The following is a 21,695-nucleotide window of genomic DNA, read 5'->3' as shown; positions in this document are numbered from 1 at the left end:
GGCTTATGTTGCCATCTCATCAGGAACTGTGATAAACAATTTTTCCATCCTTTCACTCTGTGTTCTTCAAGAAATATAATTCCTCTTCCTTAAGTCCACCTGTATTTTCTCCAGTTATTTTTCCCATAGTGGAATTTCTTAATATTTCCTGGTTCATCTTGCAACTTGTGCACTTTACTGTTTGTATAGTATCTGGCTTCTTTATCTTGTTTGCACGTTGCTTGGAGAACTACAAAACAACTGAGGAGTGAATAGCTGAATTCTGATTGTGGTCACAGCTCTTATAAGATAAAGAATAGTAGTTGGAAGTGGAAAATGAAATCGGGTGGGAGGGGAATCCACAAACAAAAGAAATTCATCAGTACAGCAGATGTAATTGCAGCTGCTGTGTGAGCTGGTTATCAGCTTGCTTGAATCTAGGCAGTGTCTTGGACACTGCCCAGTCGAATTGAACTGTGGTATTAGAATATATTCGAGATGTGTTTCTTTAGTCCTTTCTCAAGAAAAAATGTTAATGAGTTAGTAGAATTTGTTTTCTATGGACTTGCCTTTCTTACAGGGGCATTCTGCAACTCTTCCTGTGGTTGAGCCTTTACAGCCTTTGCCCAGGCAAACCTAGGCACGGAGGCGTTCCTTGTCCCTGTCTGTACGTTTCCCGTTCCTTTCCGTCAGCTTCACCTTGTCCTAAAACAGCTTAATGCCATCAAGAACTAGGAATTCAAAAGCAACCTATGCATGCAAAAAACAGCCATCAGATGAGGCAGATGTATTCAGCAAAGATGATGCCTGCGTGCAGACTGCAACTCTTTGTTGTGCCAAAAAACAAGAATTGAAAAGGTCGAGGATTTTTGAATCAACAAGTTCTTTTATTTTGACTTTCTTCTAGAGTTCTTTGAACAAGGATAAAACCTTCAAGTCCACTCTGACTTCTCTTTGTGTGGTCTCTGTAACAAGGCGTTCAGCTGCCCACAACTGTGGACAAACCGTGGTTGTTCATTTTGCAAATAGTCAGCTTTGGCCTCGGTTCCTCTTCAGAGCTGCCCACAGGTAGGCATTTTTGGAACATCCACCTTAACTATCCCGATCTCAAGTAAGAACTTGTTGGTCATGAGGTGTTTTGACAAAAACTGAACAGAAACCAGAACAAACTGCTGTATCCTCTTCTCCCCATAGAGCCATGGAGCATCGGGTATGCCAGAACTCTTACAGATTCCTCATGTCCTCCAGCTGTGACAGCATTGCCATTTTTTAAATTATACCTTTTGAATGTGCCTTACAAATTATTTTATGTTTCTTGAAGACTTGATAAGTTACTGAGTGTTGCATCATGCACTAAATGCTTTCAGAAGTTAGAAGACATTTTGACTCAGTGTTTGCCTCCCTTCCACTGGAGAGACTCACCAATTCATCTTTATGTTGGCAGAAGTGAGCAGTGAAACTAAGTATGATCCATTTGTTCAATTAGGTATAATCCTGTAGTATTTATCAATTTCTAATACAGGTAATGAGCAGCTTCATTCATTGTGTTGGTTGTGGAAAAAAGAAAATAAATTCCCTGCCTGCCTCCTCCCACTCAAGCTTCCATGCTAGCGTACCGCTTCTTTAGCTCCATTGCAGCCTTCTCCCTTTTCTTAAAGGTCAGGAAGAATAGTTGGGTGAAGGTTCATGAAAATGCATGCTTTTTAAGTGGTGTTTTTTTTTTTTTTTTAAAAAATACTATATGCTTCCATGTAGGTTGACTTTAGGTGATCTTGTTTTTAAGATCTAGAAAGAAAACAGTATTCTAGGTGAAGGCATCCGTGTTTCCTGGTATTTTATTATTATTATTATTTTTTGTATTGCCTTAAAGAATTAGTCAAAAAGAGTAATTCCTGGGCATTGTTCCCCAAAGAAGCATTGATTTTGTAGCAGGGGAGAATGAGCTGCTAGTGAAGTCATGAAGAAAGCTGGCACAGATGCAGGTAACTGCTGGTTTTGCCGAAGCTGGTGCGCGTGCTACACAGCCTTTTTTGAGGTGTGATGGAAGGAGCAGTTACATTCATTCAGCAATGACTAGAAACATAGAACTTACTGCCCGAGACTATAGTCTGCATGGAGAAGTCTGATCAGAAGCTAAGCTGTGTGGACTGAGCAGGTATGTGACTTAAAATAAAGGATTACAGCGTGGTTTGTGGTGAGCCCTGTGTGGAGGGGGCAGGATGTCTTTGGCTCTAAGGTGGAAATGGTGGGACAGAGTTTGTGGGGAGAAGACGTGCCTGAAAGCTCTTTTTCTCAGCTAGCTTAGCAGTCCTTATTTTTGTTTTTCCAGGAAGAGGATTTGAGGCTTTTGTGATTCTTGGCAAACAGAAATGTGCCAGAGACCATATCTGCCTCGTAACTGGCTTGCACCTTGATGGAAGCAATCTGAGTACTTTTAAGTCCTGTCTGGTTACACGGGCCACTAGGACTGTGCTAGAGAATGGCTGGAGAGCCTGTTTGGAGAACCAGAGAATATAAGAACCAAATAATAATAAAATGTAATAAAACATTCCCAACATCCTTCCCTCTCTTGTGCCTTCTTTTTCTGGATCTGCTGTGCATGGGCAGCAGGAGGACGCTGAGCAGGCAGCGTGGAGTTGAGTAGTGCTCTCACTGCACTGCTTGAGCGTGCCTCTCTCACAGCCAGCGTGGCAATACGGAGCATCCACCTGGCTGCCCTCAGCAGTTGTGCCGAGGGTGAGGCAGTTAACTCGTGAGAGATGGAAGTGCTGAGATACGCTTGCCAGAGATACAGAATTGTTCCGTGCAGGTTTTAATTTATGCTCTTTGAGAAATGGGATGTTTGCAAAACACGTGGCGTTGCCTGAATTCATCGCACCACGTACCTGCTCCTCTCGGTGGTGTAGGGGTTGCAAAAGCTGTCCGGTCCTAATGCCTGCCAGGGAGAACTCAGGCTGAAGTGGGAGAGCCGATAGTGCGGAGATAGCGGAGAAGGGGCTTCCAGAGGTGTTCTGCCAGCGTTAAGTCTCGGCAATACTGAAGAATGTGCATTTTTTTTATGAGGGGGAGGAGGAAAAGACTTGTTTATCCTGGAGGGAGATGTCACAGCAAGTACAGACTTCTGCAGCCCCAGATAAAAGCACCTCAGGGTTTCGCAGGCGTTATTTCTCTGCCTTTGCAGTGTCAGACATCCCTTGGAATAATCGCCTGGCCCTGACAGCATTATAATTAATGAGGCTGGAGAGGTTTTTATTTTTGTCTTTGAACTCACGCTTTCAATAGCACTAAAGAATTTCTTACACGTTTGCAGGGCTGAGCCAGATGTTTGCTTTCTGTTGGAAAGAGAAATGTGGAAATTTGCTTGCAATATTCCCGTCTGCAGCAGGGTAGCATCTCAAACGTGGGAAGCTGCTGTGGGCCCTGCCTGCCATTAGCGTGCTGCAGATGTTCCTCCACGGGTGCGGCAGTGCTTTGGGCCGCTTTTCTCTGTGAATGGTTAAATGCCTGTGACTACATGCGCATGTACAACCACAGGTACCCGAGTTTTGCAGCATTTTCTATGGGGAGGAGGGAGTACTCGCTGAGGTCGTGCTAGGCAGAGGGCAATCGTGTAATAACAACCTGTCCTCTCTGCTGCCTGCTTGCCAGCCTGGGACAGAAAGGGAGCACATGGGGTTTGAGAGGGGAGCCCTTGAGGCAGAGGAGCGGGGATCAGCCCCGTGCGCCGGGGGGCCCGAGGCCGTGCCAGCCCTGGTGTGAGCTGACGCTGGTGCCCCTCACGGGGTCCCGAAATGCCAGTGTCCTCTGACAGCCGGGGTGAATGAGCACCAAATGCTCAGCAGGGATTGAGGCTGTTTCAGCTGGAGGAGAGCTGGCAGTTTGTGTAGCTCTGCCTGTTGGTATGCGTATAAGTGAACATCAAGCATTTGTTTGCATGAAGGGTGTATCTAGTTTGGTGCCTGTGACCCTTTTATGTGGAAAAAGGGCTTTCCTTTAGTTCCTAAGCACTCCAGGATGCCTCCTTATCCTCCTGTTCTAAGAAGTGAAGGATTTGCCTGGATCAGCTTGGCACGCAGAAAGAAAGCTATTGAAATGTGTCTTCCTTGAACTGAAGAGCGTGATCTAAGGAAAAAAGATCTTTGCTATGCACCTGGATGAGCTAGGGCAGTTTGAATTTAGAGGGAACCCTTGATTTAGCCTTCAAGGTCCTAGGCAATCAAAACATCCCAGAGTTTTTCTTGCATCTGTGCTGTTCAGTCTGTGTTGCTGCCCAGGGAGTGGATACCTGCTGGGCTCCGAGGCTTGTTAGTGCCCCTGCAGCGAGCTGCTGCCAGTTTTTGAGGGCAAAGACACTTAGCTGTTTGGGGAGGACTTAAAACTTACTTCTATGTTGTGTGTGGAGCCTCCTTGTCTCAAAGTACAGAAGAACCCAAAGCATTGCTTTGCTCCTGGCATCCTACAGTAAGCTTGGTTAGCTTACGCTTTGTGTTTATTCTGGGAGCTCGGATCTTTGGCCGCCTGTGTCCTCACTGAGGTTCTGCTACGTGAACGCAGCTCCCAGTGCCCTGCACGCTTACTGCACCTGCTTCAAGCCAGGGCTTGATGCTGCTTGCCGAGGCAGAGGAGCCCCCCAGGAGGGATGGGAGGCGGGGAGCCTGCTGCAGGTGGGCAGCCCGTGGCCGTCGTGCCAAAATCCCACACCCAGCTGCCGAGGAGGAGGGGAGCGCAGGAACAACCCGCGGATCTCGTGCAGAATAATGCAGCGCCTTTGTGAGGAGGAATTCGTATCATTTGGTCAATGAAATAGAATGCAACAACAAAGCAGATTTATTTCAAATTCAAGCTCAAACATAATATCTGCCACACTAATACAGACATTTGAGTTTTATGGATCTTGTAGTGTGTATTTGTGGTGAGATCCACTAGAAGACCACCTTGCATGTGTATGATTTTTCCAAGAGCATGGCACCGGATTTTTTTTTATATGATAATTATGTCACTTGGCCTGCTGTTCCATTTAGCCCCTTAAGTTCTTTAGTTCCAGTTTTGCATATACAAGTAGGAGGAATGAGCGACTTTTGAAAACTTTATTCTCCTTTTACTGTAGTTTTAATTACAGAAAAACCACTATGCTTGAGATACGATTACAGTGCTAATATTACAGAAAAAGTGCTTACAATTCAAATGCTCTAATATAAAAAGGTAAAAATCATCTTGTTGAATTTAAGATTCAGTGTAAGAAGTCATTTCGCAGTATCACTTAAATTTGTAAGACAATGAAGTGCACAAGAAAACTTCACTTTGTATTTCCTTCCTAACAGTTCTCTCTCCTGGGATGTATTTTGCAACTCAAGTTATACAGAAGCCTGCTTTAAATATCCTGAAATTCCTCATGTCCTATATTGCTGCTGAAAAACAGAGGGTACTTCCTTCATCCTGCCCCAAAACTAGGTAGATTCTTCTCTTAAGTAGTCATGATAAGACTTCTCCTATGGTCCATAATTTGGAAACTAGCCATCACTGCTGATGTGCCATGATCTGTGTTGTGATAGCCAGTCGTTTCCGTCAAAACGTCGGTCTGGATGATGTTACTGAAACATAGGCGAGGGTTTTATCTAATTCCTTCCACTGCTGCTCCCTTCATAAAAGGATTTTCTGCCTCCTCGAACCCCTTTGAGCCCTAGATCTTGCAAAAGCACACAGGTGTTGCTCTGCATTTGTCAAATAAATGAACTTGATTGGGAGAACTAATGATCTCTTACAGCTGTATTGTTTTCAGGCATGTTGGTTCGTGCAGGAGAGCTGGAGTGAAGGAAGCGCTGCTATGGGGTCTCAACCTCGTACTTGAGGACGTGGGAGTAGAAGCTGTGGTTGGCGTTCTCATGCACCATAACGAACAACTCTGTGCATCCCGCGGTGTTGCAGGTTCCCTCCCAGAAGCCGCCTCTGCTCAGGGTCAGTGTGTAAGTGTCCTTGGCCTGAACTAGCACCTTTGATATCCCATGCATTTTGAGTTTAAACTGCACATTGCGATTGGCTGGCAGCAGCCCAGAGAGCGGCTCCAGTATTTCATAGTCGTCCGCCCACTTGCTATAGGTCTGAGGGAAAGCCGGCCACTTCACTTCGGTGTTCAGGCAAGTGATGAGGTAGTTGAAGACGTAGGTATAATTGCCAGGATCTGACTTCTTCTTGGCAAAGAATTTCAGAACAAAGTTCCCTGCGTGGGGGAGATGGACCATAAACTCAACTTGGTTGCCACGATGGATTTGCATGATGTGCTGCCTTCTCCTATCATCTGTCAGGCCGCTGTTATCAGAGTGCAGCATGGGTAAGATGCTTATGTCCTTTCCTAGGGTGAAGGTGAAAGAACACCGTCCGTCATTGGTGTGGATGACTGGGTCGGGCTGTGATGGCCTCAGGAACCCCTGGCGCTCTGAGAACCAGCTTGGTCCAACGGGCTGGTCTAGGTCCTTCGGGAAGTGAATGCTCTTGTCCACAGACTTGCACTCGACAACATACTGCAACACGTGGTTGTAGACCTTTTCTGGGGAGTTAGAGGGCTTGGCAAAGATCTCCAGTTCTTGGCGCCCTGTACTCTGTGGGTAGATCTCCAGCTTCATTCCGTGTTTCCTCAAAGACAGTAAGCCATGTTTTTCTGTTCCCTTCAGCGAAAATGTAAATAACGTGGAAGAGCGGCAATCCACTGATATGGTGGCTGTTCCATTGACTATGAAATACGTAAGAAAAGAAACCACATAGGAGTTTCAGTGCATTTTTTGCAGGTACACACCCTGTTCCAGAAGACTAACCTGTCCCAAATGATTGTCACTTCCCTAGCAGTAAAAGAAAGAGCTGTGGCTGACAGGTTATAGCTTGTCTCCTGTCTACCGAAACCGGTCCCCCTCAAAAAGAACCGGGTGATGAATGGCCTTTTTTTTTGGAGATATGCGTTAATCCTACTTTGATATCAACTGAAATGGAGCTGTGGTCCTATAGAATACGAAAACCTGTGAGAAATGCAACTGCAAGTACTGTTAGCCTGTGTGCTCAAGAAGGGCTTAGTTAGATGTGGCCAGACCCGATTTCTAGTCCAGCAGCCATTCCAAGAAGCTTCAGAGAAAGGTGTGGGAGTCCTGCAGTACACAGACATGAGATAATCGACATCCCTATGAACCTGTTCCCAAAGTGCTTGAAGACAACATTAAGTCCTAAAATGTTGCTGCCCTTCAGTTTGAACTCTGTGTTCTTAGCATTCATAAAAATGGCTAACTATTAAAATTCCTGCAGCCCTTTTAAAATCTGAAGATGGTGATCCGAAATGTGGGCTCTTTGGGGCAGTGAGGTTACCTGAATGGCTTTGTGTTAAAATTGCTGCTGGATGCTGCAGGGTGCTGAGTATCACGTAAAGAAGAGCCTAGTTATGTGTTGTTCAGCAAATCAAACTTTTGGAACACAGAAAATGGTTTTAATCGCATTTTCAAGGCAGGGCATTCATTACCTGTTTGGATGACAGCTGTATCTGGGTGCACAGTCAGCAGGCCCAGGTTGTAGAAGTCACTGCTGTACAGCACGGTATTCTCAAATTCCTTCAGCGTCAGAGTTGGTTTGAGAAGCTGCCAATTACTGTTATTTGGGAAGTGATCATTAATGAACAGAGCTGGGTGAGTCAGAAAATAAAACTCGTTGTATCTGGAAGGAGGAGGAAGAGATAAAAGGAAAATGAGTAATTATAAGCAGCTACTTCTTCCGCTGCACAGTGGTGGTGGTTTCAGTAGGAGGAAGTCAGAGTGTTTGGGGCTGCTGAGAAGCTGAGCTCTGTGGGTTTGAAACTCTCCAGGGAGAGAAGGAACCTCAGCTTTGGTTTTCTATTTCCAGGGCAACATGCTGAGCTTTTGGATAAAACCAGGGTATTTGCACTGTCCCCTGTAACCACGGGCCCTGAAGAAAGAGGGAGGCACTGCTTGTTGTTTGAAAGTGTGGAGGCACCTCCTCTGGGGCAGCTGAAAGCTATGAGTCCCACTGCTTGCTGCTCGAGGCCACCCCCTTTCTACAGGAACGAGCTCCCTCCCTTGGACAGGCAGCCCAGAGGCCTTGCTCTGGGCTCCGGGTGGGAAGGGGTCCCCTTGCAGTGAGACCTAAACTTTGTCCCCGGTGTCTCTTATTACACCCATTAGCTTGCCTTTGTGGTAGGTTTACGTATTAAGTTAGAGAATCTTTCTCTACCTGAAGGTGAACTTGTCTGAAGTCTTGTCAACAGTACCACTTCCCCAGGTGCTATCGAGTAAGTGCCACCTTCCTTCCAGGTAGACGGCGTTCCAGGCATGGCTGGAGTCCCCCTTGAAGACCTGCCCAATCTTGTACCCGTACCCCTTAGAGTATCCCGATAGCTTCATGCACTGGATTCCTGCGACGCTGAAAGAAAACAATGAGGTGCAGCAGGAGAATTTGGTTTTAAATCCTTCAGTGTACTTCTGTGGCAGGACGTGAGGAGCCACATCCAGCGCGTCTGCAGAACTTTAATTCTGTACTGAATGGGAGCACAACCCTCCACACCGTCCCACACCGGTGCCAGCACACTGCAGGCGCCTGCTCTGGCCGCGTGCCACCCAAAGCACCGGGCTCATGGAGCCCCTGCAGGGCTGGTGGCTCAGCCCCAAGCACGGCACGACCTCCTCAGCCCTTCCAGAGGTAGGCGAGCTCTCCCCAGAGAATGCCACCCGCCAGTGGCATCAGGTGGAGCCTGTGCCCTTCTGGGGGCTGGCTCCGTGCAGGGCGAGCACGGGACAGCAGCACGAGGCAGTGATGCCCGAGGCTGTTAGCGTTGCTCGGTGTTGTGTAGGGGCCTTCTTTCCCTTGTAGCTTTTGCACAGAAATTTGGAGAGAGGGTCCCACGGGAGGATGGGGCCCTTCTCTTCCAGTTCTTGCACGTTCCATCTCTTTTGCCTGATGCACCATCAACTCAGTCTTTCTGGGGGAGGATGACAAAGATGAGGTGTGCTTAATTGCTCTCTGCCTTGTTCCTCAGTGGGATCCCTTTGATGCTCTCCGCAATTAGCCCATGTAATTATAAATTAAAACTGCGTTTGTTCATGCTCTCCCTAACAGTCTCCCATTGTTTGACACCAGCCAACATCTCTTAGACCTCACGGGACTGTGGAGGTTGATTTAGTTTCCTTAAAGAGTGACCTTGTGCTTGTCCAGGGTACAAATGATTAGTTTCCCTCTCTCTCTTTTTTAAATAATGAATACTTGTTGAAGTGTAAACAGGATTTAAATAAGCAATGTGTTAATAAGCTCTCTGCTGTTGATAGCAATGGATTCTAATATTGGCCTCGTATTTCAGCATTAATCTAAACTTACTTCACTTAGAGGATTGTCTTTTGTGTAGGATGGTATTGACATTTTTCTTCTTCATTGAAAAGTACGTTAGCTGTAACAGCTACCTTAAGTAACAAACCGTGCATGCTTCAAGATCAAGACTGTCTGCATAATGTGGGTTTAATTCAGTGAGAAGAAAAGTGATATTTATGGGGGAGATAATTAGCATGGTTGTTAAGACGCCTGGGTCTGGTAACTGAGATACTGGCTGGTAATTGGCAGTTTAGCAGTGCTTGTAGGGAGGACCACTTTATTCATGGAGGGGATGCTCATTTAGAGGGAAGACGGTCCCATCAGCTTCACCTGCAGACTTCCTAGCACCTGGAAGACCTTGTGTTGCTTAGTTATTCGTTCCTCTGTCTTTGCAAAAAGGGAACTGAGAGTCAGCTGGAAGTTTGCTGGGCAGCCTGCAGAGAGAAGACAGAGGCATACGGGGCGGAGAGCCCCATTGCTGCTCGGTTGTTCGGATGTTCAGACAGAACACCAAGGGACACATTCTGCCCTCCGTTCTGTTTGTGCTCTCACTTAACATGAAGCTAGCGAAGGTATAGCAGGAATCCGTGCTTGGATGTGCTGAGTTCCCAAGAGAAAGGTCAGAGCATCTCAATAAGTCTCCTTAATAAGATGGACAAAAGCACACTAAAACATCCTGTAGCAGCAGTCCTGCACTGGTGAAGAGAGTGAGTGATCACATCTCCATTCTTGTATAAATGACTTTACACAGATAAGTTAACCATGCAGAAAGAAGATGGAGAAGATCTCCAGAAATGCCTGATGTGGCAATGTGATGGTAGGAAATGCCCTAAAAGCAAGGTGAACCAGAAGAAATGAGTTAAGGAACTGTTCTCAACATCTGCTTAGTGCACCAAGGTGGTTAAACCTAAGATGCTTTTCTTCTTCAAAAAAAGTAGGAAATAATCTGGGTCTTGCTGCAGATGTCACTTGAATTTAACGGCAGCTTCTTCCCTTTCATTTCAGGTTGGCTTTGAAGATTTCATTTGAAAAAAAGAAGCAAGTCTGGCTTCTCCAGAGGGAGGCAGAATGGCTCACACTCGGGTAGGCAGTTGTACCCTCCTGCCCAAGAGCCAGGAACAGCCCTGTAGAGGAGAGGGAAAGGAGAGGATGGGCAGCCTGGGCTATTTGCAGACCAACTCTGCACGAGGAGCAGCTGAGCAGACAGTGGGCAGACCCGCCGTGGGGTGTGCGGCCAGCTCTGCTCCTGCGGTTGTGCTGAAACCTCTGAAGAGCAAACAATTGTTGTGCCTTCGCTGCTGCTGCTGGTGAGCGTTTCTCCGCAGGTCCTCAGTGCTAGGCTTGCCTGAGGTTGAACCTGGGGGGACTTGTGAGGGGGGAATTGGGCTGTTTGTTAAAGCTGCCTTGATGGGAGCTAGGAGAAAAGGCATGTTAGAACACCCAAATCTGTCTCTGAAAAACTTTTATATAAGCTGCTCTTTGCCTCTCACCTTTATGCTTAGACTCAGCATAAGACTTGAATGGTGCATGAGAAGAAAGAATGAAGAAATTGTCTTGCAAGAAGGGGAGGGCTTGGGTTATAGTTTTTCAGGAGAGGAGCTGAAATATTTAGATAATTGTCAAAAGTGATAGACTGGATGACTGGGAGGTTTCCTGAATCATGGAATGAATAATCAACCTGGATCTGAAGAATGAAGGATGAATCAACAGAGCCTTTAAATAGTAAAAAAGATCCTTGGAAAGATTAATGTTTTTAATGAACTAAACATATGCTTTCTAATGAACAGATGATAATTTCCCCCACTTCTAACCGCTAATAACTGTTTCATAAGATGCAGTTATAAATTCATACTTCATCATCCCCTTTCTTTATTTTACTCTTTGGTAAGCAGGATCAGGTATTGTGGGATATGTTATTGGTTGGAAGCATTTACCACATTAGCATCATTAGCATCTGTCACAGTATATTTTTTTTTAAATCTGGCCTTTTCCTTCTAGATTTTGTTTATCTAATGGTGAAAGCCTTCCCAAATCTTTTTGGATGGTGTGGAAAGCCAATTGTTACTTACATGTGCCAGCAGATGACTGATCTTTAATTTTTCCAAAGCTTGTCGGTGGAAGCTGGTCTACTGAGAAGGGGAAGGCACAGCACTCCCTCGCAAATCCGTGCTCTAGGAAACTACACGACTGCTTTCTGGTGCTAGGAGGCCCCTTCCAATTTTGTGTCCCTGAGTCATCAGGGCCAGTCGTCTCCTGTGGACACCCTCTTTTTGTAGGGCCGTCCCTTCCAGCGGAGAGGGCATCTGCAGAGGGCTCTGGGCAAGCTCCTGCTGGGGCTTTGCCTGCCTGTGCCACAGGAGCATGCTGCAGGCAGAGTTCCCTCTTGTTTGAGGCTTGCCATGCTTTTAACCTTCACATACGGACACTCAAAGGAAAAACCTAGCCTCTTCTAACCGAATTATCTCTGTGTTTTCATCTGCCATTATGTTAATGCGATGCGAAGCTCAGCAGATGGCACAAAGCAAATTATGCTGGGAAGGGGAGGGGGAGGGAGCAAAATTGACCTTTCCAGGACTTGCTGGTTTCCCACAGCATGGTTTGAAAGCTGAAGTTCCATGTCCTGCTTAAAGTCACATCAGTCAATGCAAAGGCAGACAGAATAGGCATGGAGATGACAACAAATGTTAACCCTCCCCGGCACTGAATGTTCCTGAGCTTAATTTACCTGCACATTTGCTGAAAGAGTGCAGCGTATCCCTCACAAACGCTCTTCCCCGTCCGCAGCACGTCTATGGGACTGCACAACCGCTGGCTTTTGTTATGGAAGCCCACTACGTCGTACTCTGCGGGAAGGAACACAGGCTAAAGTTCATCCAGAAGCCCGAGGCAGCAGGCTCGGTGGGCAGCAGAAGCAACTCTTGCTTTGTTTTCCACCTCCGCGAGTGCAAACAAAGCGAGATGAGCTGCAGCACATATGGCTCGTTTCATTTTTTTAACAACTGATTGAAATCCACGTCTTCCCCTAAGAGTTTGTGCGTGTCCTATGCAAAATGCAATCAGTCTGCAAATCCAGTGGTGCTGGAGGGCTCTGGATGTGACGACCAAGCCTCTGGTGCTCGGCAGCCTGGCTTTGTGCTTCAGCTGCTTTGATGATGGGGACTGGTATGGTTGCACCCTTGAATAAATCAGGTAGGCGTTACAGAGCCATCATACGGACAGAAACCATTTGCACAATGCCTTGTAGGGCCTGGCAGTGCAAGGAGGGGGAGTGTGGAAACAGAGATGGTGAGATAACCTCTGAAGGTATTTCTGGATAAATATATCCGGAAAGCGTTCCTTTGCGCCGTCTGTGTGAAACCACCCACAAAACACAGAGTGAATCGCAACGGCAGCGTAACAGGACCAACAGCAGCAGCGTTACCTTCTCCATGGAAGACCTCAACCTACCTATGTGATGGCATATCCACATCCATATGACGCGGACTTTCTCCAGGTCGGTCCGGGCTTGTTTAAGCAGGGCTTGAACAAGCTCCTCTATGCTGCTCCTGACGTTCACCTGTTTGGGAGGAGGAAGCGTGGGGCGAGATTGGGGTGAAGAAATGCTGTGGTGGACACCCCTGCCTTCCCCATCCCTCATCCTGCTAAAGCTGGTGAGACCCCACCTGCCAGGATGCTGCTCTAGCTCGAGCTTTGTTAAAAATAGAAACACAGAGCTGTAATTCCACGTTTCAAGCAAGATGTATTTTTGGCCACAGGTTCCCTCCCAGAGTGGGATGTCTGCTGCTGGTGTATGCAGGGAAGAGGGACGGAGGCAGAAGCGAGACTTACTTTTAATGCGTAGGCATCCAGCTTCTCAAATTGCTGCAGATCTACTGGCATGGATTTCAAAGAGGATTTGTCCCATGGATACGCTGGGAAGAAACAAGCGGGTATTGTCTGGGGAAGGGAGGGAGGGAGGGAGGGCTGTGGCTGCCCCCGGGGCCAAGGCAGAGCCACTGCCTGTCCTGCAGGCTGGCCAGAACTGGTGCCTGGGGACAGAGGACACGAGGGCACGCGTGGAGGCTCATCACTAGCTGCATGTCAGGCAGGGCTCATCGCCTCTGGTCTAGTGGAGTTTGGGCAGGGCGGGAGGTGCCCAGTGTCTTTGGTGCTGCGTGGTAGCACTGAAAATCCCTGGGTGCTGGACGTGAGAGCACAAAACACTGCAGAAACATCAGGGAAAATCTGTGCTGTGCAAGCCTCAGCAAAGCAAGACTTTCTAAACAAAACCAGCAAAGAGCTGGGTTTCTTCACTCTGACACCTGTGCCTGCTGCACTGCCCCCCCCCCCCCAGCTCCCCAAAACTGGGCTCTGGCTCATCCCCCCAGCTCCAGCCCCCGGGGAGGCGTCCATCTCCCCTCCCTTCGCAGAGGGGCTATTCCTGACCTGCAAAGATGCTCTGCTAACATGAGCCCTGCTCTTCTCGGAAACCCCTGCCCCGGGGAGGGATTATGGGGCTGGGCGCTGGGTCCTGCTCGGCCCCCGGGGACGGTGCTGCCTGCCAGCAGGACGCGGGCCACCACGCTGGCTGTCCTGCCAAAATCAGCCTGCAAGCACGCCGCTTCTGCTCCTGTAACAGGCTGTTTGTTTATCTCCGTTTTCCCTGAAAAGGGCTATTAGGCTGACCTAAAGAGAGATAAAGCAGATTTACACGCTTAACGGTTCCTAGTCTACACCACTCTGAAAATTACTTTTTGCCTTTTGGGAACTGGATGTTTTCTTAAAATTGGTTATCGGTTTTCATCTTTGTCAGGTTATAGCTGCAAAGGCTCCCTGCAGATGTGGGGTCCAGAATAACTCAGGCAGGCTCACGCTGTTAGCTGGGCAGCTTGGCAGTGTGCATTGTGCCCCTTTGTGTGCACGAAGATGTGAGACCATCCCCATCCAGCCTGTGGGGTGGTCCCGGAGCCACCCAGGACTTGTGGGGGACTGAGAAGCTGGACATGCTCGTGTTGGTAGAAACCAGACCACACTTCTGTGCCCTCCAGGAGCAGAGCAAGCCTGTTTTGGGGAGAGATTGGGCTCCCTGTCTGAGGCTGCACCCCACTGGCACGGGTTGGGTGCAGACAATAGTTACCATGCAGGTCTTTCCCACTTGGTGGCTGCGGGGCTTCAGTCCTTTCGAAAACTGGAAAATTGGAGAAGGAAAATGAGGCGAGCAGTTGTTGGCAAGAGAAAAAGAAGAAAGTGAAAAGGGTGAATTCTGGGAGTCCCCAGGCCATCCCCAGGCTCTGCAGACGCTGTGTTCCCCGGCAGTCGGACGCCTCCCATTGCAGCCCCGGGGCTGGGAACATCACACCCCAGCCAAGGCGCCAGCGGTATGGACAAGCTGGAAGCCTGGATGTCGCATGGGGCCCTTGCGCTGGCTTGGCCATAGATGGTGCCTCTGCAGGCAGCTGCTGAGGGTTTCTGATGGCCCCAGCTCATCGCCAGCTGTGTTAACCCCACCCCAGGAAGAGAAGGGTTTTGCTGTCACCAGCAGCTGCTTCTCAAAATCACCACACCCACCCACATGGGTACAGCCACCACTGGGCAGTGTGGCCAGCGCCCAACCCCAGGGGCTGGTGGCATCTCAAGAGCTTTGAGACACCAGCCCCACCAGGGGAGGAGGGAGCCCCCTCCTCCCGGGAGCAATTTTCCTAGCTCGGATGTAGGGCAGCCTCACCTTTGTTGTCCTGGCCTCTCAGGCTGGGCAGCCTCTGGGAACCTGCAACGACGCGGGCACAATTAGTGAAAGCGCTGCGGGGCAGTGGTGATCAGCATCCCAGCTCCAGGGCTGCAGCATCGCCCGCAGCTCCTGGGGGTCCCCGCCGGTGTGGTGCCCATGAAGGGAGGGATGTCCCCTCGGCCAAGGGCAGGTTCCCTGGCTGGGAACGTACCTTTCCTGAAGGAGAGCTTCTTGAAGAGCTGCGGGGTGGTGTTCCTGGGATGGACCTCCACCGTCACCTGGGTTCCTGGAAGAAATGATGACAAACGTGCTCGGAAAGGGAACACAATCAGCGAGTGGATGTGAAGGAGGGCAGTATTGAGCCAAAGGGTCGGCATGCCAAACCTGGTCACATTCACCCAAACATCACTGAAATGACACAACCTTAGCAAAACAGATGGGGCACCTCTGCCATCTGTGAAGGTACCGAAGTGCTCTGGTTTCCTGGCAGAACGAATAAACCATACTGTAAGGCAGCCTGTAGTCACCGCTGACATGGTTCTCAAAAAATTTCATAGTTCTCAAAAAAAAAAAAAGAAAAAAAGAAAAGAAAGCCTGTTATAGTGTAGCAGGTGTTGAAGCAGATGATAATAAAGCAGAGGTCCTCAATGAGGATCATGTGGCAGCTTAAAGAAGGGGTTTATTGCTGTATTAAGTAGTTCTTGATGGAGATACAGTAAACAGAGAATCAATGTCTCATTGATTTTTCTCAGAATAAAATGAAAAAAGGCTCAAAGCGATGGAAATGGCTTGCTTTGTGGTATGAAAACCTTTGGAAAAGGCCATTGCCTGCAATGGGCAGCGCTGGCTGAGAGCATCGTGCTCTGCGTGCCATGATGCTCCCAGACAACCTCCCTGGAAATTCGGGGTCTTTTGCTTAAAGCTTCACTCTGACCATGAGAGAGAGAGACAAGGAAAAATTCAGGAAGTGTTATAGGAGCTACGTGAACATTTTGAAAGAGGCTGCATTTGGGGCAAGCATTTTAGGAGGTTTCAGCTACCCGAGTTCCCACGCGGGTGGGCTCGCTGGGCCAGGCAGTACGAGGTTATTTGGGAGATGAAAGGTCAAGGTGTGAACGCACTTTGGGGCTGCCAGCATGCTGTACGTGCTGCCCCCGGCAGCTCTAGCCAGAGCCTTGTGGCTTTTGATTTTTTTCCCTAAAACCCAGCTCTTGGGAGCAGCTAATTAGGTAGGAATCTGCACTCTCATTGAAGAATAAGTTTTTCTCAGGATTTAACTTTTTAAAAAGTTTTCTTTTATCTCCTGTGGTTTTGCAGAAAAGTTTGGTGTCCTTAAATCCCAACAGCAGAAGGCAAGAAAGACTGTAAAAACTATACAACCCTTTAAAATCCTAGAGCTTGGCTCCAATTCTGGGATGCTTGCAGGTACCAGGGGGACGAGATGAGGGCTGGTTGGTGTGTTTTGTTAGTTAATTTAAAGGTGAAACAATGTTGTTTCTCAAAGGCATGCCTTTCTGCAAATAGTATGATTTCCTTAGATTTTGATATTTTGCAAGGGTGCTATTTCTCAATATTATTCATATCTGTGGATTTTTGTGGTCTTTCTTGCCAATTTCCACTTTCTCAATTTTCCCCCATAAATTAGAATTCTTTGTTTTCCAAGAAACAAATTTAGCACACAGGAATGCTTTCTCCCAGAAAGCTTAAACAATGTTTAACAAATGATAAAAAGTAATCCCACAGTAAATGTTCAAAGCGCTGCACCTGTTTCCTTAAAAACTAGTGAGATGAAATGGTTGCTGATGTTTTTATGGTGTTTTCTGCTATTCCTAATTAAGACACCCTCCATAAGGAACTGGGAAGACTTTAGCTGTGAGCCAGAGGAGCGCGTGAAACTTGAGATGGTTCCGCCAGGAGAAATAAGGATGTTTGTCTGTCCTGCTGCTTGCCCCCTTCCATCTGCACTGAAATATCTGGTGTTGGTTAGATCCATGCTATGTCCTGGTTTCCTGCTTGTTTGGGGTGTCCTGTTGGTGTGTTTGTTACGAACCAGCTTGAGCAGGAGCTCACTGAAGCCCTGTTCTGAAAAACCCGTATACTTTGGCTGCCACTTACCTTCATTTGTGTACGAAGTAATGGCTTGCCTCTGCTTGTAGGGCTCCTTGGAGGCTCGCTGGCCTGTTTGTAGGGAGAAGAACATCTCAGTACCGCGAGGAGAGCGGAGGCCCCCGTGTCAGCTTGGCGGCGCAGTAAGGATGAGGAAGGTGGCTCGCTTGGGGCACAGGGCGAAACGATGGCATAGGGTGAAATGATGGGATGTGGCCCTGCTCTGGAGGCTGGTGCCCAGGTGGGGTGGTTTGAGGAGGGCACGGGCTGGAAGCGCTGGAGCTGACCTGCCCTTCCATGTGGTGGTTGCCCAGATTCACTCGCTACATCGGGCGCAGCCGAAATGTCAGGGTGCCACAGGCCTGCGTGCTTGGCGGTGTGGAGAGGTGCGGGGTGCCTGGAAGCGGTGAGGTCCCTGAGTGAGAGCGTGGCTCAGTGCTCAGCATCTCACCCACAGCTCTCCCCTGTGTCCCGTGCTGGGGAAAGGAGCCCATCGAGATGCTGATTCGGGAGGAATGTGTTAACCTCTGTGGTGCCAGGGGAGCAAGAGCGCTGCCTGCTCTTCCAACATTGGTGTCACTGGTGTCATTGGCGTCATTGGCCCTGGGGCGTAGGAGAGCATGCAGGGGACCCCGCCATGACCCAAGGACCCTGTGCCCACTGAAGCCCCCCAAGGGGCTGTTAGGGGATGGTTTGCTTCAAACATGTTGCTGCTTGAGGCAGAGCTGGGCACTACAAGCTTGTGGACGGGTGCCGTGCGCTGTTTTTTGGTAGCAGGGTGTTCCCATGCGTGGAGTGAGGAGATAACTTACCACTAAGGTCTCTCCCCTGTGATGGTTGCGGTCTGTTGTTTCCATTTCCATCATCCTGCAAACCTGTAAAACATAAATATGAGGCTGTGCTAGCACAGCAGGGTGTCAGCTGGGCGTTATTTCCCAAATAAACAAGCAGATGATCGCAGCGGTTGGGTCTGTCCCTACAGCTCCCTTCCCTCTGGAGACCCAGACCCAGCAGGCATCAGCCCATCTGGAGGAGCCAGCCTTTCCCTAAGGAATTTGAGCAGAGCAGAAACACTCCTTTTTTTTTTTTTTTTTTTTTTTCCCTCCTTTTATTCCTGCAGGGAAGGTCCCCTTGCATTTGCAGAGCATGTTCTCAGCTTTTTGGAAGATCCCCTGAAGGCTAGGAGCTGGGCCAGGGAGAGTGGCACGGACTGGAGCTATAAATGGCTCGGGGCAGCCACCTGTGGGGACAAAGCCTACACACCCTTCGCACACAACGCTTTTGCCCCTGTGCTCGGCAGTTTGCAGGGCAGGGCGAGGTGCATGCGTGGTCCTCAGCGGTGGCCCGCGCGCGTCACCTCCTGCAGCCGCAGTGGCACGTGCCAGTGCCCAGAAGCGTGCAGGAGCAAAGGGCTCTCCTGCAAAAAAAGGGGAAGTTTGGGCATTTTGTAGCACATCTCTTAAAACAGGAGGGAGAGGTGGAGGGGGAAAAGCCCAAGCCCCGCTCCCAAGCTGCTGCTTGGTCCCAGAAAGCAGCTGGCGCCACACCTGCAGCCCTCCCCTCCCTTGGGGCTTTACCTGTGCTGTCTGTCTGTCTGTCCCTCTGCCCTTTCTGCTCGGGGCGGACAATAAGCATCATGTTGATCGCCACGGCGCTGGGACCTTCCTTCAGGTCCATGGTACCCATCGTGACAGGGCCACCGCCGAGCTGCCGCCACGCCGAGCTGCCCCGCTCGGTCACCATCCGTGCTCTGCCAACGCCAAGCCCTGCGAGCTTCCTACGGCTGAGGAAGGAGCCGCGATTCGGACAGGGGCTCTGGTTTCAGAGCGTGCCCTGGGCTCCCCCTCCCCTCGCTCTGCCCTTTCGGCTTTGAGCACTTGCCTGCACTCAAATCCCCCTCGCAGCTCTCTTGGCTTGGGGGGGATTCGCTTTCCCAGGCGGGCAGAAATCCTTAAAAGGCTTTCCCTTCTGATTCTGTCCCCCCAGTGGAAACTTAAAGGATGCTTAGGGGCAGAAATAATAATAATGAGTGCTGTCCAGGGAGGTGGCTTGCTGCCGCGAAGCTGCGGCTTGGTGCAGCGGGGGGAGAGCTGCTGGAAACGGGGTGCACGAGCAGCCATTTCAGGGAGGGGGGGGATCAGCCTCTGCAGGGCTGCCCGGCACACCAGGCAGAGGGAGTGAGGGGAATTGCCCAGCGCCAAAGAGGACATCTGAACAAATCCCCCTCCCTCTGCCCCCACCAGCTGGCTGCAGGCGCACCAAGTGGGAGCCAGCGGCTTGCAGGAAAATCCCGCTTTTCCAGCAGCTCCCCCAGCCCACAAAATGGGGCAGTGCCGCAGGGGTTAGCAGCTCCTGCAGCCTGCGGAAGGGGCTGGCAGGGAAACGCTTTTCTAATTTTATCGCTGGCCCCTGTCCCACCGCGCGTGGCCGCTGGCCCAGGGCAGCCTGGGCACCGCTGGGCTCACCGGGCAGGCTTGCCCAGCCACCTGGGGCTTGCCCGTCTCCGCTCCCCGAGATTTATGGCAGCGGTGACTTTCTGCTCGCCGCTTTGCCATCTGCCTGCTGGCCTTTAACGCTCCCTCGCCTGGCTCCAGCCCTGGCCTTCAGCACCCTTTCCTCCCCGCCGTCCCCTGGCCTCTTGCGTTATGCCATGAACGTGATCCGGAGTGGGGTAGGCCCCCAAGGGAACGCTGCTACTGGAGCTGGATGCGAAGCTGATGCGTTTTGTCCACGGTCGTGATGATAATTTATTTCTTTTAATGGTGACTTGGGTGCTCCTGGGCCGGCACCAGTACAGTCACCAGCACTGCTCTGCCATCACTGCCACGGCTGCCCCTGCCAAAACGTGTGTCCAGAGAGAGGAGAAAATTTGGAGAAATTTCCTGCTTTCCTAGAAATAACGATCATCAGGAAGAAGGCGTTTCTTCTTGGAGGGCTTTCTTGCATTTTTCTTTGCTCATTTATCCCAAGGGGGATTTCTGTTAGTGTTTTTATCACGAAGTGCAGGCTTTGCTTGCAGCAGGCACTGCTCATAGGATCACAGAGTCATTCAGGCTGGAAAAGACCTTCAAGATCAAGCCCAACCACCAGCCTGCCCCACCGAGTCCTATCACTCCACCATGTCCTTTGGTGCCAGTTACCTGCCCCGGCCACAGCACCACGGCATGCAGGAGGTTTTTAAAGCCCTGCAACTTCTCATGCATGGGAAATCTGTCATTGGCCTGAGATAAGGTCACGGCCAGCAACATCTGTCTGTGTGCCAGGATATTTTTGAAGCTAAAAATTTGCATTTTGAGGAGGGAAAGGAGAAAGGCTTTTATTGTTGTGTTGATTTTAAAATAAAGGCAGCTCTTTGAATTTGCTGCGGGATGCAAAACGTTCACCTAAGTCCCAGGGAGATGAATTAATGGCCAGAGAACAAGAGAAGCTATCAGACTGGCATGATTACATGTATTTACCACATAGCTGTCATTTCTCCAGGGGTGATCTGGGGGAAGGAGAGCCCATACAAATGTAGAACAAGAATTAGGTTATTTGAGTCCCATTGGGTGGAGAAGAAGATTGCAGGCTGCCTCGCTGAGGAAAGCGCTTTAACTCTTCCACAGGCGTTTTGCGGCTGGCGTGCCTGGCGGCTGTGCAGAAGGGGCGGTGGGAAGACCGAAGATGTTTGAGGGTCTTTTATGTTCATTTGAGCTTAACAGAGGCCACTGCAGATGACCATGGCCAGAAGAAGCGTGAGGGTGGCCCTTCTGCTGGGGGCATGGTCTCTGGAGGAGCTTGGCCTGCTCACCCCTGGGAGCGGGCTGCCCCCAGGCACTGCGTCCCCTCGGCCGCCACCAGCTCCATGTGAAGCCTGGGGACATGAGGCCCCCCGGCAGGGGTAGGGCAACTGTGGTGGGCCAGCCCCAAAGGGCCTCTGGGTCGGGCCTGGTCCCTCACAGAGGCCTCTGGCAGAGGCCCGGGGCTGACATGAGAAGAAAGCAAAGTGTGCAAGGCACCACCAAGGCGGTGTTTGCATAGCCCTCTCCACAAAGATGCCCAAGATCCATCTCCCGGCTCAGAATAGCTCATTTAGAGCTCGTTAGTCCGTGCGTGTGCATATATATTTGGTGTCTGTTGTTAGTTTTTTGTTTTTCCCCACACATTGCTTTGCATTTGCAGCCATTGAATCTCAGCTGCCATTTTCTCTCAATTGTGGGCTAACTTTGAAGCGCCAGGCTGTGTTCGTGTTGCACCGGGTATTACAGTGGCATTCTGATGAGTTTTAATCTACTCTTCTGGCCTGTCCTTTCCTTCTCCCTCCAACAGAGCTGCAAGACGCTGTGCTTATTCTCCTCCCGGCGGCCTCCAAACCACAGATTGCACAAATGCTCTGTTGGCTTTGCAGCTTCTGCTGTGTCAGCAGCTGTGCTTTATGATTTAAGACAGCAGCAGAACTTTCCACTGAACTATAAACCCCCGTGCTCGGTTTCCTGCTATCCACGCAGACAGGAGGCTAACGAGTGGCTGGGAGGGTCCCGTCGAGGGGGGTCAGGATGAAGTTAAGTCACAG

At 49.7% G+C, this 21,695-nt stretch overlaps 1 protein-coding gene and 2 long non-coding RNA genes across 8 annotated transcripts in view; 2 read left to right on the top strand and 1 right to left on the bottom strand.

Moving 5' to 3' along the window:
- Positions 1-102: 102 nt before the first annotated feature.
- KY (kyphoscoliosis peptidase) overlaps positions 103-21,695 on the bottom strand; it is a 30,635-nt gene continuing 9,042 nt past the window's right edge. For 2 of the 3 annotated variants that reach the window (XM_080604123.1, XM_080604122.1), the window contains exons 4-14: positions 17,956-18,018; positions 17,153-17,215; positions 15,249-15,323; positions 15,035-15,076; positions 14,447-14,497; positions 13,159-13,241; positions 12,778-12,886; positions 12,056-12,173; positions 8,203-8,391; positions 7,478-7,668; positions 103-6,706 (exon numbers count right to left, since the gene is read on the bottom strand). In XM_080604123.1, coding sequence (XP_080460249.1) covers positions 5,802-6,706; positions 7,478-7,668; positions 8,203-8,391; positions 12,056-12,173; positions 12,778-12,886; positions 13,159-13,241; positions 14,447-14,497; positions 15,035-15,076; positions 15,249-15,323; positions 17,153-17,215; positions 17,956-18,018 — 1,889 coding nt within the window. In that variant the 3' untranslated portion in view covers positions 103-5,801. Of the gene's footprint in view, positions 6,707-7,477; positions 7,669-8,202; positions 8,392-12,055; positions 12,174-12,777; positions 12,887-13,158; positions 13,242-14,446; positions 14,498-15,034; positions 15,077-15,248; positions 15,324-17,152; positions 17,216-17,955; positions 18,019-18,720; positions 18,927-21,695 lie in introns of all 3 variants that reach the window. The other variant, XM_080604124.1, reaches the window with a different exon arrangement.
- Positions 5,806-12,420, top strand: LOC308199671. Of its 4 annotated transcripts, XR_013954805.1 has the most exons (3): positions 6,519-6,619; positions 8,283-10,227; positions 10,336-12,420. It is a non-coding gene; the product is annotated as an uncharacterized lncRNA (long non-coding RNA). The 4 variants fall into 4 exon arrangements; XR_013954802.1 differs by lacking the exons at positions 6,519-6,619; positions 8,283-10,227 and adding an exon at positions 5,806-5,934; XR_013954803.1 differs by lacking the exons at positions 6,519-6,619; positions 8,283-10,227 and adding an exon at positions 5,806-5,942.
- LOC308199674 lies at positions 12,858-13,643 on the top strand. Its single transcript, XR_013954808.1, has 2 exons — positions 12,858-12,980; positions 13,086-13,643. It is a non-coding gene; the product is annotated as an uncharacterized lncRNA (long non-coding RNA).

This window comes from Anser brachyrhynchus (assembly GCF_964034855.1).
Source record: "Anser brachyrhynchus genome assembly, chromosome: 9".
NCBI classification, from domain to species: domain Eukaryota; kingdom Metazoa; phylum Chordata; class Aves; order Anseriformes; family Anatidae; genus Anser; species Anser brachyrhynchus.
This window is presented reverse-complemented; position numbering and strand designations above follow the sequence as displayed.